Consider the following 13,709-nt stretch of genomic DNA (forward strand, 5'->3'; position numbering starts at 1 on the left):
TAGTCCCCCCTACAGCACCATCAGCTCAGACACCCGAAGCAGGGCTGCCCCTGAGGGCTCCTGCCTCCCCCCTGCAGGGGTCAGAGCTGGGGGCCTCTCTAGGCAGGACCAGAGCGGGGGCTGTTGTGCGCATCCCCCCCCTTCTCGGGCAGGACTACACTTCCCAGGATGCCCGTGCACCTGCGCACTGGGAGGGCCGTGCAAGTTCCCAGGCTGGGGGGATTTGCGGCTGCTTTCCCACCAGCTTTGTGGATGCCGGAGGGGAAGGGCCGGGCCGGGCAGCACCCGGGCACAGAGCCCTCGAGCCCCCGGGCGGCCGCTCTCTCCATGCCCCTGCACCCACCGCCACGGGCTGGGCTGGGCACGGAGCGCTGAAGATGGAGGACCAAAAGGTGAGGCTGGGTGGGGGATGCAGGCTGGGGAGAGCCGGCGCCAGGGGCTGCTGCTGCAGCATCTGTTCCAAGGGCTCGGGGATGCAGCGATCTGCGCCGTGCGAGCGTCTCATCCCCGGGCCGGGCCGCGGGGAGCAGAGCGGAGATGGTCTCCGGCTGGCTGGCTGCCCCCCGCCCCCTTGCACACTCCCCCCTGCAGCCTGGGGGCTCGCCTGGCCTCAGCCATGTTCCAGCCCCGGGCTTTGCAGGGTCTGGTCTCTGCACAGGGATGGGGGGAGCAGGGAGGCTTCCCCCCCCCTGGAGAGGCGCTGGGAGGGGGGGCTATGACTCCTGAGGGAGGGGCCTGGACTTGGCATAGGGGGTGTGGGTGATTCAGTGAACGTGCAACAAAGGAAGGGATGTAACATCCCTCCGGGGAGATGAGGTTGGGGAAATATCCCCCTCGTCCCTGCATGGTGGGGTTCAGAAATGAAAACAGCTGTGGCTGGACAGAACTACAGACACCCCCAGCCTATGACCACAGCTGGATGGAACTGCAGACCCCCAGCTCCACACACACCTGGATGGAACTACAGACACCCCTCCCACCCCCTACACACAGCTGGATGGAACTACAAACTCCCCCCCCCCACCTATTACCACAGCTGGACAGAACTACAGACCCTCCTGGTGTATTCCCCCAGCCCCTGGCAGGACAGAACTCCAGACGCTCCCCTTTCCCAGCCTTCCAGGTCATCCTATTGTAACGAGAGCAGATCCAGCTCCCTCAAATCTCCTACTGGCTCCAGTGGGGGTTCCCAGTGTGCAAGGAGCTTCTTTGGTGCTGAAAGTATTCCCCCAGGGAGGAACGACGGGCTAAGCTCTGCCCCCGACTCGGCCCACGACCCTGGGACTGGATTGACATAGGCGGGTGAGAGTCTGCCCATGTGGCTCCACTCATAGCGCAGGGCCTGCCTGGGTGACCTTGGCCTGCTCTGCAGAGGTGCTGAATCCCCTGGACTGCAGCTGGAATTGTGGGGCCTTGTACTTCTGAAAACACCCACCCTCTGTGTGCCTCAGTTTCTCCATCTGCAATGGGGGAGGGTGTGATTCTCACACACCTCCTGGGCTGGGGACACATTTGAGCTCCACCAATGGAAGGTGCTGTGAAAATTCTAGTGCCCGTTGTTCGTTAGTAACACAGACCCCTGGCGAAGGTTCGTCTGGTGATGGTGGTGGTTTTTCAATCATGAATCAAAATGTAGGTACAAAAAGAGGCTCTGCTCTGTACAGGCACATCCCAGCCCAAGACAGTATTTTGATTATTTGCATTAGAGTGACATATAGAGACCCCCAACCCAGATTGGAGCCCCACAGTGCCAAGCCTGGCACAGACACCAACTGAGAGACAATCCCTGCCCCAAGGTCCTTACAGTCAAAATAGACAAGACACACTGCATGAGGAAGGGAAACTGAGGCACAGGGACGGGACTTGCCCAAGGTCACCCAGCAGGCCAGCAGCTGAGCTGGGAACGGCACTGGGTGCCCTGTCCATAAGACCCCACAGCCTATAGCCTGGGGAAAATAAATGCATTTGCCAGTCTGATGGTAAATGTAATGTCTGTGTGTAAGCAGAGTAGGGAAGGGTCATACCTGGCATAAGAGAGCTGTGGGAGGAGAGAGACTAGAAATCCAGACTCCTGGGTTCCATTCCTGGCCCCTCCATTGAGTTCCCATGTAACCTTAGGCCAACTGTGCCTCAGTTTCCCCCGCTGTTTATAATATCATGTTACTCCTCGAAAGTGCTGTCAGCCTAGGCACCTCATGTCTGGGGCATGTGTTGAGATGCTTGAATGGAAGGCACGAGGAGCAGCGTGGCACAGCATGATGTGTTGTGTCCCTGTCCCAGGCGAGGGGCCCCCCGTGGAGATCTGAGCTGGGCCCTGAGGGACGGTGAATTGCCCTCGGCTCAGGAGCAGGGTGGGGGTGGGAGCCCAGGGGTGCCTCTGATGGCAAGCGTTGGTGTTTTGGCCTAGGACGCCCTACGGAAGATCATCACCACGCTAGCCGTGAAGAACGAGGAGATCCAGAACTTCATCTACGCCCTCAAGCAGATGCTGCAGAACGTGGAGGTAAGGGGAGGTCCCGCCTGGCACGCCTGGCTATGTAGGGCTCCCCCTGCCCCAACCCCTGCTCTGTGGGGGTTGGCATCACAGCACCCCGTCACCCTCCTGCATGACACTTCCTCCCATCATCTCCTTTGCATTGTGTTGCCATGACAGGACCCCTCCTCCACCAACCCCCCAGCGTTGGCATGACAGTGTCCCTCCCCTTCCAGCCCCCCAGCGTTGGCATGGCAGTGCCCCCCCCATCACACCCATGCCCCTCACACTGGCACTGGCCTGGTGTTTCCTTGGGGATGGAATTCGCCACTTTTACGAGCGTCGTGAAGGGCGAAGCCGAGGGGCCCGTCCTGAGTCATCTGGCTGGGGCGGGGGCCGGCTGGGGCAGGGGCCGGGAAGGGGGTAGCTCAGTAAGCCCTGGCCGGGGTAGCCATCCTGAGCTGGGGCCTGCGCTGCTCTCCCCCGGCCCTTCTCCCCCAGGCGAACTCCACCAAGGTGCAGGAGGACCTGGAGGGGGAGTTCCAGTCCCTGTACTCCCTGCTGGACGAGCTGAAGGAGGGCATGCTCATGAAGATCAAACAGGACCGGGCCAGCCGCACCTACGAGCTGCAGGTGAGATTCCCCCGCCCTCCTCTCCAGCCGAGCCCCTGGCTGCCCCCTGCCCGTGCTGCCCCTCACTGGGCCAGGCTCTGTCTGTTCCGCTGCAGAACCAGCTGGCGGCCTGCACCAAGGCGCTGGAGAGCTCCGAGGAGCTGCTGGAGATGGCCAACCAGACGCTGGAAGGGGCCGAGAACCACGACTTCAACCAGGTGCGCCCTCATTCCCCGCCCCCAGCTGGAGCCAAGGCCCCCTGTGGTGGGGCGGAGAGCAAGCTGGGGGGGGCGGGGTGTGCTAACCCTTGTGGTGCAGCAGTCGGGGGCACTTTGTGGGATGCCCCCTCCTGGTGTGGGGAGCAGCCTCCATCACTGGGGGAGGGGGAAGGCCAGACCTTAAGTGGGCGTCCAGTCTCTGGCATCCGTGATCCAATGTCTGACACCCCCATGTCTCCCCCAGCTCCCCACCAAAGCCACAGGTGAATGCATCTGGGCTGCTGGTGTAGGTTCTCCAGGCCGGGCCACACTCTTTGCAGGGGACATGGGGCTTGGCCTGGTGCAGACTGTACCAGCACCCAGCCGTGTTCAGCCACGTAGGCCCAGGCTACGGGAAAGGTGAAGGGTGCAGCTAAGCAGGGGGGGGCCCAGTGCAGAGGGTTATTATATCCATGCCACGCATTGCACCACAGGGAGGGACCAGGGTGGTGGGTCCATGGTGCAGGTTTGTCCCACTACAGTCCTCCTGGGGTGGCGGTCAAGATTTCATGCTCCTTATCTATTCCTGTCCTGGACCCCTGGCTATGCCCCCTACTCTGTTTTCCCTTAATATCACGAGCATTGCCACACTGGATCTTATACCGATGACCTCGCCAGTCTGGCCCCACCAGTGGATGCTTCAGACAAAGACCCCTTCTCCTCCGCACCCCATAATGCCCTGGATTCTGCAATGTCACCCTATGGGGAGCAGACACCTTCCTGACCCCTGCCTCCCCGCAACCCAGAAGCATGAAGGTCGCTAACCCTTGTAACTGTGGAGGCTGTGCTTATTCCTGGGAATTCCTACTCCTTTCTTGAATTTTACTAAGCTATTTGCCTCTGTAATCTCCAGCGGCAGTGAGGTCCGCAGGTTAACTCTGCGTTGGATTATATGATGATGTAGACTGGGATCACCCCATCCCGGGTGAGAAGGGAACTGCAGCTCCTGTGAAGGTAACTTAGGCCTGCCTCTACAGAGAAACGGGCCAGACTGGAGTCCTGGAATATAGCTTAAAACAGAGAATTTCTGATTTCAGGGAGACTTGGAGGTGATACCTAGTGGTAGAGCAGGAACCAAGCGGCGGGATTCTGAGTTTCTAGTCCTGGCTCTGGGATAGTGTTACCTAGTGGGTAGAGCAGAGGACCCGGGTTCTACTTCTGGCTTCGGGATGGGAATGTTGTCTAGTGGCTAGATGAAGGAGGTTGGGAGTCAGGACTCCTGGGTTCTCTTCCTGTCTCTGCCACTGACTTGCTCACCTGGGGAAAGCCGCTTTCCTGCTCTGTGCCTCAGTTTCCCCGTTGTGGATTTGTGTCCCTGATGGGCTCGGAGACCTTCCGCTAGGGAGCGCTACAGCAGCACAGAGTATGGTGATGATTATTTATAACGCACCTGGCTGCCCTGGCTGACTCTCTCTTCCTCTCTCTTTTTTGTTCCCTCTCTTCTCTCTCTCTTTTCCTCTCTGCTGCGAAGGCTGCCAAGCAGATCAAGGATAGGTACGGTGCCCGCTGCCCCCGTCTCTCACCCCGCCCCATGCCATCGCCTGCTCCTCACCGCTTGGCGTGCTGAGCCTTCTTACTAACATAGCGCAGGCTAGCAGGTAGCACCGTCCTCCCCCTGTTGCCCTGAGCCTGGGGGGTGAACCCCCAAGGCTGGAAAGGAGAAGGGGGCAGGATGTCCGGTTACTGAAGACGACCCCAGCATTCCTGGCGGGGAGGGGAGACCAGGACACGTTGGGTCCTGGCTGAGTATGAACACAGATGGTGGATGGTCTCTGATGAATCTGGGTGCTTTCCGGCTCCCCCTAGTCTGCAGGGAATGGGGTGGGAGGGCTCAGCTGTGTGGGTGCATTCTGAGAAGGGGCCCTTCTGACTCTTGTGCCGTCCCGTCCCCCCCAGCGTGACGATGGCCCCGGCGTTCCGGCTCTCGCTCAAGGCCAAGGTGAGCGACAACATGAGCCACCTGATGGTGGATTTCACCCAGGAGCGCCACATGCTGCAGTCCTTGAAATTCCTCCCAGGTAAATGGGGCCCCACCTGGTGCTAGGGCAGCCACCCTGGGCTGTCGTGGGTGCCAGAGGGTTTCCTGCAGCCAGGCCAGGCCATGCTGGGAAGACACGGGGGTTTGGGAGGGGCCAGGCTGGGCCGTGGCTGGTGGCGGGTGATGGGGTCTGGGAGGGGCCTGGCTGTGGCTGGTGGGGGGTGATGGGGTTTGGGAGGGGCCGGGCCAGGCCGTGGCTGGTGGAGGGCGATGGGGTTTGGGAGGGGCCGGGCCAGGCCGTGGCTGGTGGAGAGCGATGGGGTTTGGGAGGGGTCAGGCCAGGCCGTGGCTGGTGGGGGGCAATGGGGTTTGGGAGGGATCAGGCCGTGGCTGTGGCTGGTGGGGGGCGATGGGGTTTGGGAGGGGCCGGGCCAGGCCGTGGCTGGTGGGGGGCGATGGGGTTTGGGAGGGATCAGGCCGTGGCTGTGGCTGGTGGGGGGCGATGGGGTTTGGGAGGGGCCAGGCCGGGCTGTGGCTGGTGGGGGGGGTGTGGGGTTTGGGAGGGGTCAGGCCGTGGCTGTGGCTGGTGGGGGGTGATGGGGTTTGGGAGGGGCCGGGCCAGGCCATGGCTGGTGGGGGATGGTGGGGTTTGGGAGGGGCCGGGCTAGGCCATGGCTGGCGGGAGGCGATGGGGTTTGGGAGGGGCTGAGCTGGACCGTGGCTGGCGGGGGGCAGTGGGGTTTGGGAGGGGCCGGGCCGTGGCTGGTGGGGGGCAATGGGGTTTGAGAGGGGCCGAGCCGGGCTGTGGCTGGTGGGGGCAATGGGGTTTGGGAGGGGCCGGGCCAGGCCATGGCTGGTGGGGGCGCTGGGGTTTGGGAGGGGCCATGCTGAGCCGTGGCTGGTGGGACAATGGGCTTTGGGAGGGAACACAAGGACCGTGGCTGCCATCCGTTTGCTCTCCCCCTTTCATCTAGTTCCCAGCGCCCCGGAGATTGACATGGCCGAGTCACTGGTGGCCGATAACTGCGTGACGCTGGTGTGGAGGATGCCCGACGAGGACAGCAAGATCGACCACTACGTCCTGGAGTACCGCAAGACCAACTTCGAGGGGCCCCCGCGGGTGAAGGAGGACCAGCCCTGGATGGTGATCGAGGGCATCAAGCAGACCGAGTACACCCTAACTGGTGAGGGGAATGGGGGCGCCTACTCACTGCAGCCCCAAAGGGATTGCTTACAGAGAATGGGATAAGTGCACGGCTGTGGGGGGAGCTCTGGCTACTCCCATACCAGCCTGTCCCAGCAGGGGGCGCTGTAGGGAGCGGGGCAGGAGCACTGGTAGTGGGGCCAGTTCCTGGCTACCCCAGTCCCGGCCTCACCCAGCAGGAGGCGCTGTAGGGAGGAGGGCAGGAGCAGGGAGCAGGAGCACTGGATGTGGGACCAGTTCCTGGCTACCCCAGTCCCGGCCTCACCCAGCAGGAGGCGCTGTAGGGAGGAGGGCAGGAGCAGGGAGCAGGAGCACTGGATGTGGGACCAGTTCCTAGCTACCCCAGTCCCGGCCTCACCCAGCAGGAGGCGCTGTAGGGAGGGAGGCAGGAGCAGGGAGCAGGAGCACTGGACGTGGGACCAGTTCCTGGCTACCCCAGTCCCGGCCTCACCCAGCAGGAGGCGCTGTAGGGAGGGGGGCAGGAGCAGGGAGCAGGAGCACTGGATGTGGGACCAGTTCCTGGCTACCCCAGTCCCGGCCTCACCCAGCAGGAGGCGCTGTAGGGAGGGGGGCAGGAGCAGGGAGCAGGAGCACTGTCTGTAGGGGAAGATCCCAGCGACTCCAGTTCTAGCCTGTCCTACTAGGAAGTGCTGGAGGGTGCCTGGCGGAGGGCTGCCTGAGGGGGGCTTGCTGGCCCTGCTGAGCGCTGACATGGGCCCCCTGCTCCCGTCTAACCCTGGCGACTCCCCTCAGGGCTCAGGTTCGACATGAAGTACATGAATTTCCGCGTCAAAGCCTGTAACAAGGCTGTGGCGGGCGAGTTCTCCGAGCCGGTCACCTTGGAAACCAGAGGTGTGTTGGGGGGGGGGAACGGAATTAGGGGGTATAGTCTGCATCAGTGACACCCCCTGCCACTCCCATCCCACTCTCCTGGGTGGAGGCGGACCCCACTGGACACCCCCCAACACTCCCACACTCGCCTGCGAGTGACACCCATATGGCTGGGGGCATGGGGCAAGGCTGGGTGTGCCCTGCAAAGCCCCTGGCACCATGGGGCTGCCAGCCTATAGGGCAGCCTCTCCCTTACCCTGATTGGCATGGGGGGAGGACAGAGGGGTAAGGCACCCAGCGTGGGGACCCAGGGATCCTCAGCAGCACCTGCGAATTCCCTCCACCCCCCATCTGGGACATCTCACTGACCTCAGTGATCCCCTGCATAGGTGGTGAGTCCCCCTTGAGATGGGGTACAAAGCTGGGGGAGGGGTCCTCCCTGCAATGTTTGGGGGATGGGGTGGAGAGAAGGTGGAGCTATGGGGGGGGCTTGTCCCTGGGGTGGGAGTGATATGGGATGTTGGGGAGCGGAGTTCTCCACAAGTTGGGGATGAGATGGTGGGGTGGGAGCAGGGAGCTGGTGGAGTTCAAGAGGATGTGGGAGAGGCTCCTGGCCAGGGTGGGGTGAGATGGGGTGGTGGGAGTGGGGCTCCCTGTGATGGGGGTGGGGCAGGATGTTGGGGGGGGTAGCACTGTGGAGGGGGCTCCCCCCAGGACAAGGGGGCTCGGTCCAGGTCTGACGGTGCCTGGGACTCCCTCCCCAGCATTCATGTTCCGCTTGGACGCCAGCACCTGTCACCAGAACCTGAAGGTGGAGGAGCTGAGCGTGGAGTGGGATGCCATGGGGGGCAAGGTGCAGGACATCAAGGCCCGGGAGAAGGACGGGAAGGGCAGGACAGCGTCCCCAGTGAACTCCCCTGCCAGGTAAAGTCCCGGCCCTCTGTAGCACATGCTCACACCCCGCAGCACGGAGGGGACAGAGAAGCTGAGAATAGCCGGAGGCTCAGGAACAGACACATCCTGTCCCAAAGTCCTCAGCCTCCAGGCCCTGGGGCAAACCCAGCCATACAGCCAGGGGAGGGGGGCTGGAGTACAGGCTCAGTCATGGATCAATCCCCTGGGCCGGATCCAAGGGGGTCATGGAGGAAGCCGGGGTGCAGGACCCACCCTCTATGCCGTTCTCAGGGGACAGGACCTGGGGAGCCTGGACCAAGCCAGGGGGTTGGGCCCCGGCCTGTCATTGAGAGATGGCAGAGTGAGGGCAAAGGCCAGGAAGGAGCCTCAGGGTGAGGGCGAGGGGACCCTGCCCTGGGGCAGGAAGCGGGCTGCAGCCTGTTTGCCTGTCCCACCTTCTGTAGGTGCGTGCAGTCTCCGAAGAGGATGCCTTCGGCCCGCGGGGGCAGGGACCGCTTCACGGCCGAGTCCTACACAGTGCTGGGTAAGGGGGCAGGGAGTCTCTGGGGGTGCGGGCGTGGGGCAGGTTACACCGTCATGGGGTGGGCGGAACAATGTCGCCTCCTGCTGAGCGGGACCCCTGGGGGACCCGTGAGACTCAGTCGCGTGTGCCAGGCACTGGAATTAAAACCAGACTATGTGCTGGGGGGTGATCGGGGGGCCAAGGGGGCGGGGTGGCCAGGTGCTGGACTCCGGATCCGATTTAAAACCAGACTGTGTGCTGGGGGGCGATCGAGGGGTAAGGGGATAGGGCAGCCAGGCTCTGGACTCCTGCTCCAATTTAAATCCAGACTCTGTGCTGGGGGGCGATCGAGGGGTAAGGGGGCAGGGCAGCCTGAGATCCCCATGGCCCCTGCTCCCTCCACCCATACATGTGTGGGCGGGTGGGCGCTGGGATCCCCATGGGCCCCCCTGACCCCCATCCCTCCGCAGGCGACTCGTTGATCGACGGGGGAGACCACTACTGGGAGGTGAGGTACGACCGGGACAGCAAGGCCTTCGGCATGGGCGTGGCCTACAGGACCCTGGGCAAGTTTGACCAGCTGGGCAAGACCTCGTCCTCCTGGTGCATCCACCTCAACAACTGGCTGCAGGTCAGCTTCACCGCCAAGCATAACAACAAGGCCAAGGTCCTGGACATGCCCGTGCCCGACTGCATCGGCGTCTACTGCAACTTCCACGAAGGTGATGCACGCATGCATGCGTGTGTGTGTATGTCTATAGATCCCAACAGAGTCCCCAGGAGGTAGCGGGGTGTTCTGTCCCCCCCTGCCCGAGAGCCCCTGCTTTTCCGAGCTGCCACCAGCCAGGAGCTGTGTCAGGGCACTGCCAGCTTCAGCTGATTCCCACTGGTGACCTGGGGCTGGGCTGCCCGGTGGGATCCTGGCAGCTGCCTTTGGGCTTTGCCCGGATGGGGCTGCATCAGGGTAGAAATTCCCAGAACTGGGCAGCCCCTCTAGGCCGAAGGTTCCCTACGCAATCAGACGCTGACGCGCTTCCCAGGCCGCTGGGGCTGGAACGGCAGCCTGGGAAGGGGGTTGCAGTTTCTCAGGCTGGGCTGGGTCTGACCCGAGGGCTGGAGGCCAGGGGTGAGAAATCTCCTCCCCCCCCCCCCGGCACCGTACACCTTTGCTGGGCTGCTCAGCCCCCCTCTTCTGACTTTTCCTGTGTCTGCCCGCAGGTTTTCTGTCCTTCTACAATGCTCGAACCAAGCAGCTGCTCCATTCCTTTAAGGCCAAATTCACCCAGCCGGTGCTTCCTGCTTTCATGGTAAGGGGTTGTTCACAGGGTGGGGGACACTGTGGCTTGAGGCTCTGAGAGAGGAAGTTGGGGTCCAGACGCTCTTCCCTTCCTGGTCAGGGAGGGTTACTGCATGAGCCCGGCCCTTGGGGTGGTAATGGGGGTGGGAAAGGAGGAGGGTGGACCCCACTCCAGCCCCTCCCCCAGGAGGGCTCACTTTGCCTTGTTTCTGTGTCGTTTTCTGGGCCGGGGTCAGACCCAGCGCCCAGCAAAGCCCTCAGATGCTAGAGACTAGATTCAGATGGCTGGCAGAGGATGGCCCAGCTGCCTCTGCTGGGACACTGCTGTGGGGGGAAGCTCGCAGCACCAGAAGGCCCAGCTGTCTTAGAATGGGCATAGCTCACCAGACAGTCTGCTAGCTTGGTGGCTATCAAACCGTGGTTTGCCAGGGGACAGCGAATGGGAGGGGAGGTTTCTACGGGACAATCTCTCACTGGTAATAATAATTAGTTTGATAGAGTGCTTTTCCTTAGACCGTCTCCATGCACTTCACAATCTTTAACATATGCGAGGTGGACTGGGCTTCAGGAGACCTGTGTTCAAGTTCTGGCTCTGCCCCTGGGTGGACTCCGGGCAAGGCACTTTGCTCTTGCGTGCCTCAGTTTTCCTATCTGTAACATGGGGATAATCTTGCTCTGCCTCCCAAGGATGGGTGGGAGGTAAAAGCCATGGCTGGGAGCGAGGCACTCAGAGCGAGATAAATACCTGGCTGCCGTGACGCCTGCAGCCCCCCTTTTCCCTGGCTGTGGCATCCCCCGCACGCCATGTCTACTGGGGATGGTGCCCTCTGCAGGTGGCTGCAGTAACTGCCTCCTTGTCCTCCCTAGGTTTGGTGCGGCAGCTTCCACGTCTATTCTGGACTGCAGGTACCCAGCGCTGTCAAATGCCTCCAGAAACGAAACAGCGCCACGAGCAGCTCCAACGCCAGCCTGACTTAGACGCACGTGGCCCCCGGCACGGTGGGACCGGGCCACCTCCTGGCTCCCTGCAGCTGGGGAAAGATGCACTGGGGCCTGTTGAGTTTTCTTTCCTCCCAGTTCCTGGAAGGCTGCTCAAGGCGGAGAAGCTGGTGCTGCAGCGACTCGAACGCTCTGAGCGTACCGAGACTTACCTACGATTGTAAACCCCGCTCCCTCTCCCAGAGCGTCCCTTCCCGCCGCCTCACACTTGCCTTTAAGAGACAGGGGGACGTCCACGAGCCAGCCTTGTGCCAAAAGCAGGCCCTGCGGACGACCGCCTTTAAGCGCACCGGGATCTGGAGTCCAGGGGATGGGGCCTCCTCCGGCTGAAAGCGTTTGGTGGTTTTTGTGGGTTTTTTTGGTCCTGGCAGTCATAAAACCCGACGCTTAAAGGTGGTCCCAGGAACGTGGGCACTCGTCTGCTTTTAGAGCCCGTTAGCCTCTTGGATGACAAAAGCTGCTTCTGGCCTTAATAATAAACCTAGCTCTAGGCATAGCCTTCCCCTCTGCTGTCTGGTGTCAGCTTGTGCTTAGGCAAGCCACTGGCGGTCGGGGGCCAGGCGCAGGGAAGGGACGACGGCGTCTTTGCCCCTTGCTGCTCCCGCCTCGAGGCACCGTTAAAATCTGGGGCTGTGCTGCCCGCATCATACGTCTGCCTCACACCTAGTCTGTCCCCCCGCCTGCCCCGAATCACTGGGTTCTCCTGAAATTCCCAGCATGGGTCATTGCCATCCGCAGCAGTGCTCAGCAGCCAGACCCCTGCCTCCCAAGCAGCTGGCCCCCACCAAGGACGGGGGAAAGGCCTGATGCGGGTGGAGGGGTTGACTGCTGAAGGAGGTTTTACATCTGACCCTTCTGTGCACCACCCCCTGTAACGGAGAAGAGCTCAAAGCAACCCCCCCACCCTGCTTGGCCTGGTATGGGCTGGAGTGCAGGGCAGTAGCTTCCCACAAAGGGGTAACAGCTTCTCTCCGCATTAGCCACAGTCCCGCCCCGGCTGTGAGCAGTGGAATAACATTTTTCCCTCTCTTCCATTTGAGGACCGTGGATGAATGGCACGGGGATGGGTAGCGGGGGACGGCTGGCTGGGCTCGGCTCAGCTCCCAACCCAGGGGCCCTTTGGGGGAAAGGTTCAGTGGGGGCAGGCAGCGCAGGAGGATGGGCAGAGGGTTTCCAGGCTGGGCTCCGTACCGCTCTGGTGCGTCTAACCCCTGCGAGGGATCTGCAGCCATTAGGGCCCGGAAAAGCCCTTTCAGTGCAGAACTGAGCCCTGCAGCCCCTCCGAGCTGAGTCACACAGCACGGCCAAGCTGCAGGCCTTCCTGGGGCTCCAGACTGGAATTGCATAAGGGCCCACCTGGCTGCATGCCAGTATTGACGCAGGGCGGTGCCAGCTGGTCATGACCCCCTGGCACCCTGGTAAACAGACAGGGGAGCTCGGGGGTGGAGCAAATCAGTGTGGGCCAGCAGCGGGCAGAAGGGTGACAGTGAATTCAGCCATGCTTACCGTCCTGGGCAATACCTCGGTCCCCACAGGAGTGAAGCCACTTCCAAAATGACAGTGCATGGAAAATAAACCCTTTGGGGTGTGGGCGCAAGGCTGAGCCGGCCCCCCCGAAACCCACTAGTTAATCTGAATTACTGTTCCAGTACAGCCGAGCCGTGAGCATGCAATCCGGGCCTTCGGTACTCAGACAAAGGGCTGGGCCCGCTGGCCGTGGGCGCGCTGCTTTGGAAATAAACAAGCTTGTTCTTTACGACTGACGCAGCCATCTCATGCTGGCCTGTGACAGCTTTAGCACGCTGCTTACTCAGTGCACAACACTGCAGATCCCCCCGCAAGCAGCTGCCATGGCTAGCAGAGGGAATAGCATCCAGCTGCCGTTTGCCGTGTCACCCTGCAGCAGGCTGGGCTCTCCCACAGATCCTACCAGCCCGGCTGAGCACCTGCCCTGTCTACCGAAGTCACACTTGGTACCACTGTGGATCAGCCCCTGACGTTGCAGCCGCCAGCGGGGGCTTGGGGAACCTCCCCAGGCAGGGTGCTGGAGCTGGCCTCCAAGCGGCAGGATGGTGCAGGTGGAACCCAGTCAAGGATGTTTTATACATTGAACACCTCATGTCACCTAGTGAAAAACACCCATCAAGGAGAAGAGATCAAAGCAACTCCCTGGCTAGTTTGCATTGCCCCTTGGGAATCCAACATGGTAAACCCACTGCGCCCATGGTTAACCCCCCACCTCCTTTCATAGCAACAGTCACATCCTACCATTTCTAAAGCACCTTCTCAGTTAGCTTGTGCGCTAGTTAAGTCCCAGTGTACAGCCTGGCTTTGGGCCCAAAGTGGGAAGCCCACAAATTCTCAAGCGGGCCCCGTGCTGTGGGGTACCCAACCTGAGGCAGCTGGCACCTGTTCTTTAAAAGGGCTGAGCCTCCCCCTGCCTTTCACAGGATTTCAGGATTCTCAGACCTTCTGAAAACCAAGCCCAAGCGGTCTCAGGTTGGGCACCCCAAAATCACGAGCGACTCCCCCAAGGTCACGCAGCATGGCAGTCGCAGAGCCACGCTTCAAAGCCAGGAGGCTTGACGCCTACCCGCCTGCTCTAGCCCCTGCACCCCATCCCCTCTCCCCAGCCGACGTG

The 13,709-nt window shown here is 61.7% G+C and overlaps 1 protein-coding gene across 1 annotated transcript; it reads left to right on the forward strand.

The window, feature by feature from the left end:
* The first annotated feature begins 204 nt into the window (after nt 1–204).
* On the forward strand, nt 205–11,177 carry FSD1 (fibronectin type III and SPRY domain containing 1). Its single transcript, XM_050934450.1, has 13 exons — nt 205–392; nt 2,408–2,503; nt 2,975–3,106; nt 3,202–3,303; nt 4,814–4,836; nt 5,239–5,360; nt 6,295–6,504; nt 7,278–7,376; nt 8,120–8,279; nt 8,714–8,793; nt 9,243–9,494; nt 9,991–10,079; nt 10,937–11,177. The coding sequence occupies exons 1-13, from the start codon at nt 378–380 to the stop codon at nt 11,045–11,047; spliced, it is 1,491 nt and encodes a 496-aa protein (XP_050790407.1). The 5' UTR covers nt 205–377; the 3' UTR covers nt 11,048–11,177.
* The last annotated feature ends 2,532 nt before the right edge of the window (nt 11,178–13,709 follow it).

The sequence above is a fragment of the Gopherus flavomarginatus genome, chromosome 24, assembly GCF_025201925.1.
Source record: "Gopherus flavomarginatus isolate rGopFla2 chromosome 24, rGopFla2.mat.asm, whole genome shotgun sequence".
NCBI classification, from domain to species: Eukaryota; Metazoa; Chordata; order Testudines; family Testudinidae; genus Gopherus; species Gopherus flavomarginatus.

What these genes read in the sequence shown, in the direction of transcription:
- FSD1 (XM_050934450.1), top strand. An exon ending in GCCGCACCTACGAGCTGCAG is followed by an intron (nt 3,107 to 3,201) that starts GTGAGATTCCCC and finishes GTTCCGCTGCAG; the next exon opens with AACCAGCTGGCGGCCTGCAC. An exon ending in CCAGTGAACTCCCCTGCCAG is followed by an intron (nt 8,280 to 8,713) that starts GTAAAGTCCCGG and finishes CACCTTCTGTAG; the next exon opens with GTGCGTGCAGTCTCCGAAGA.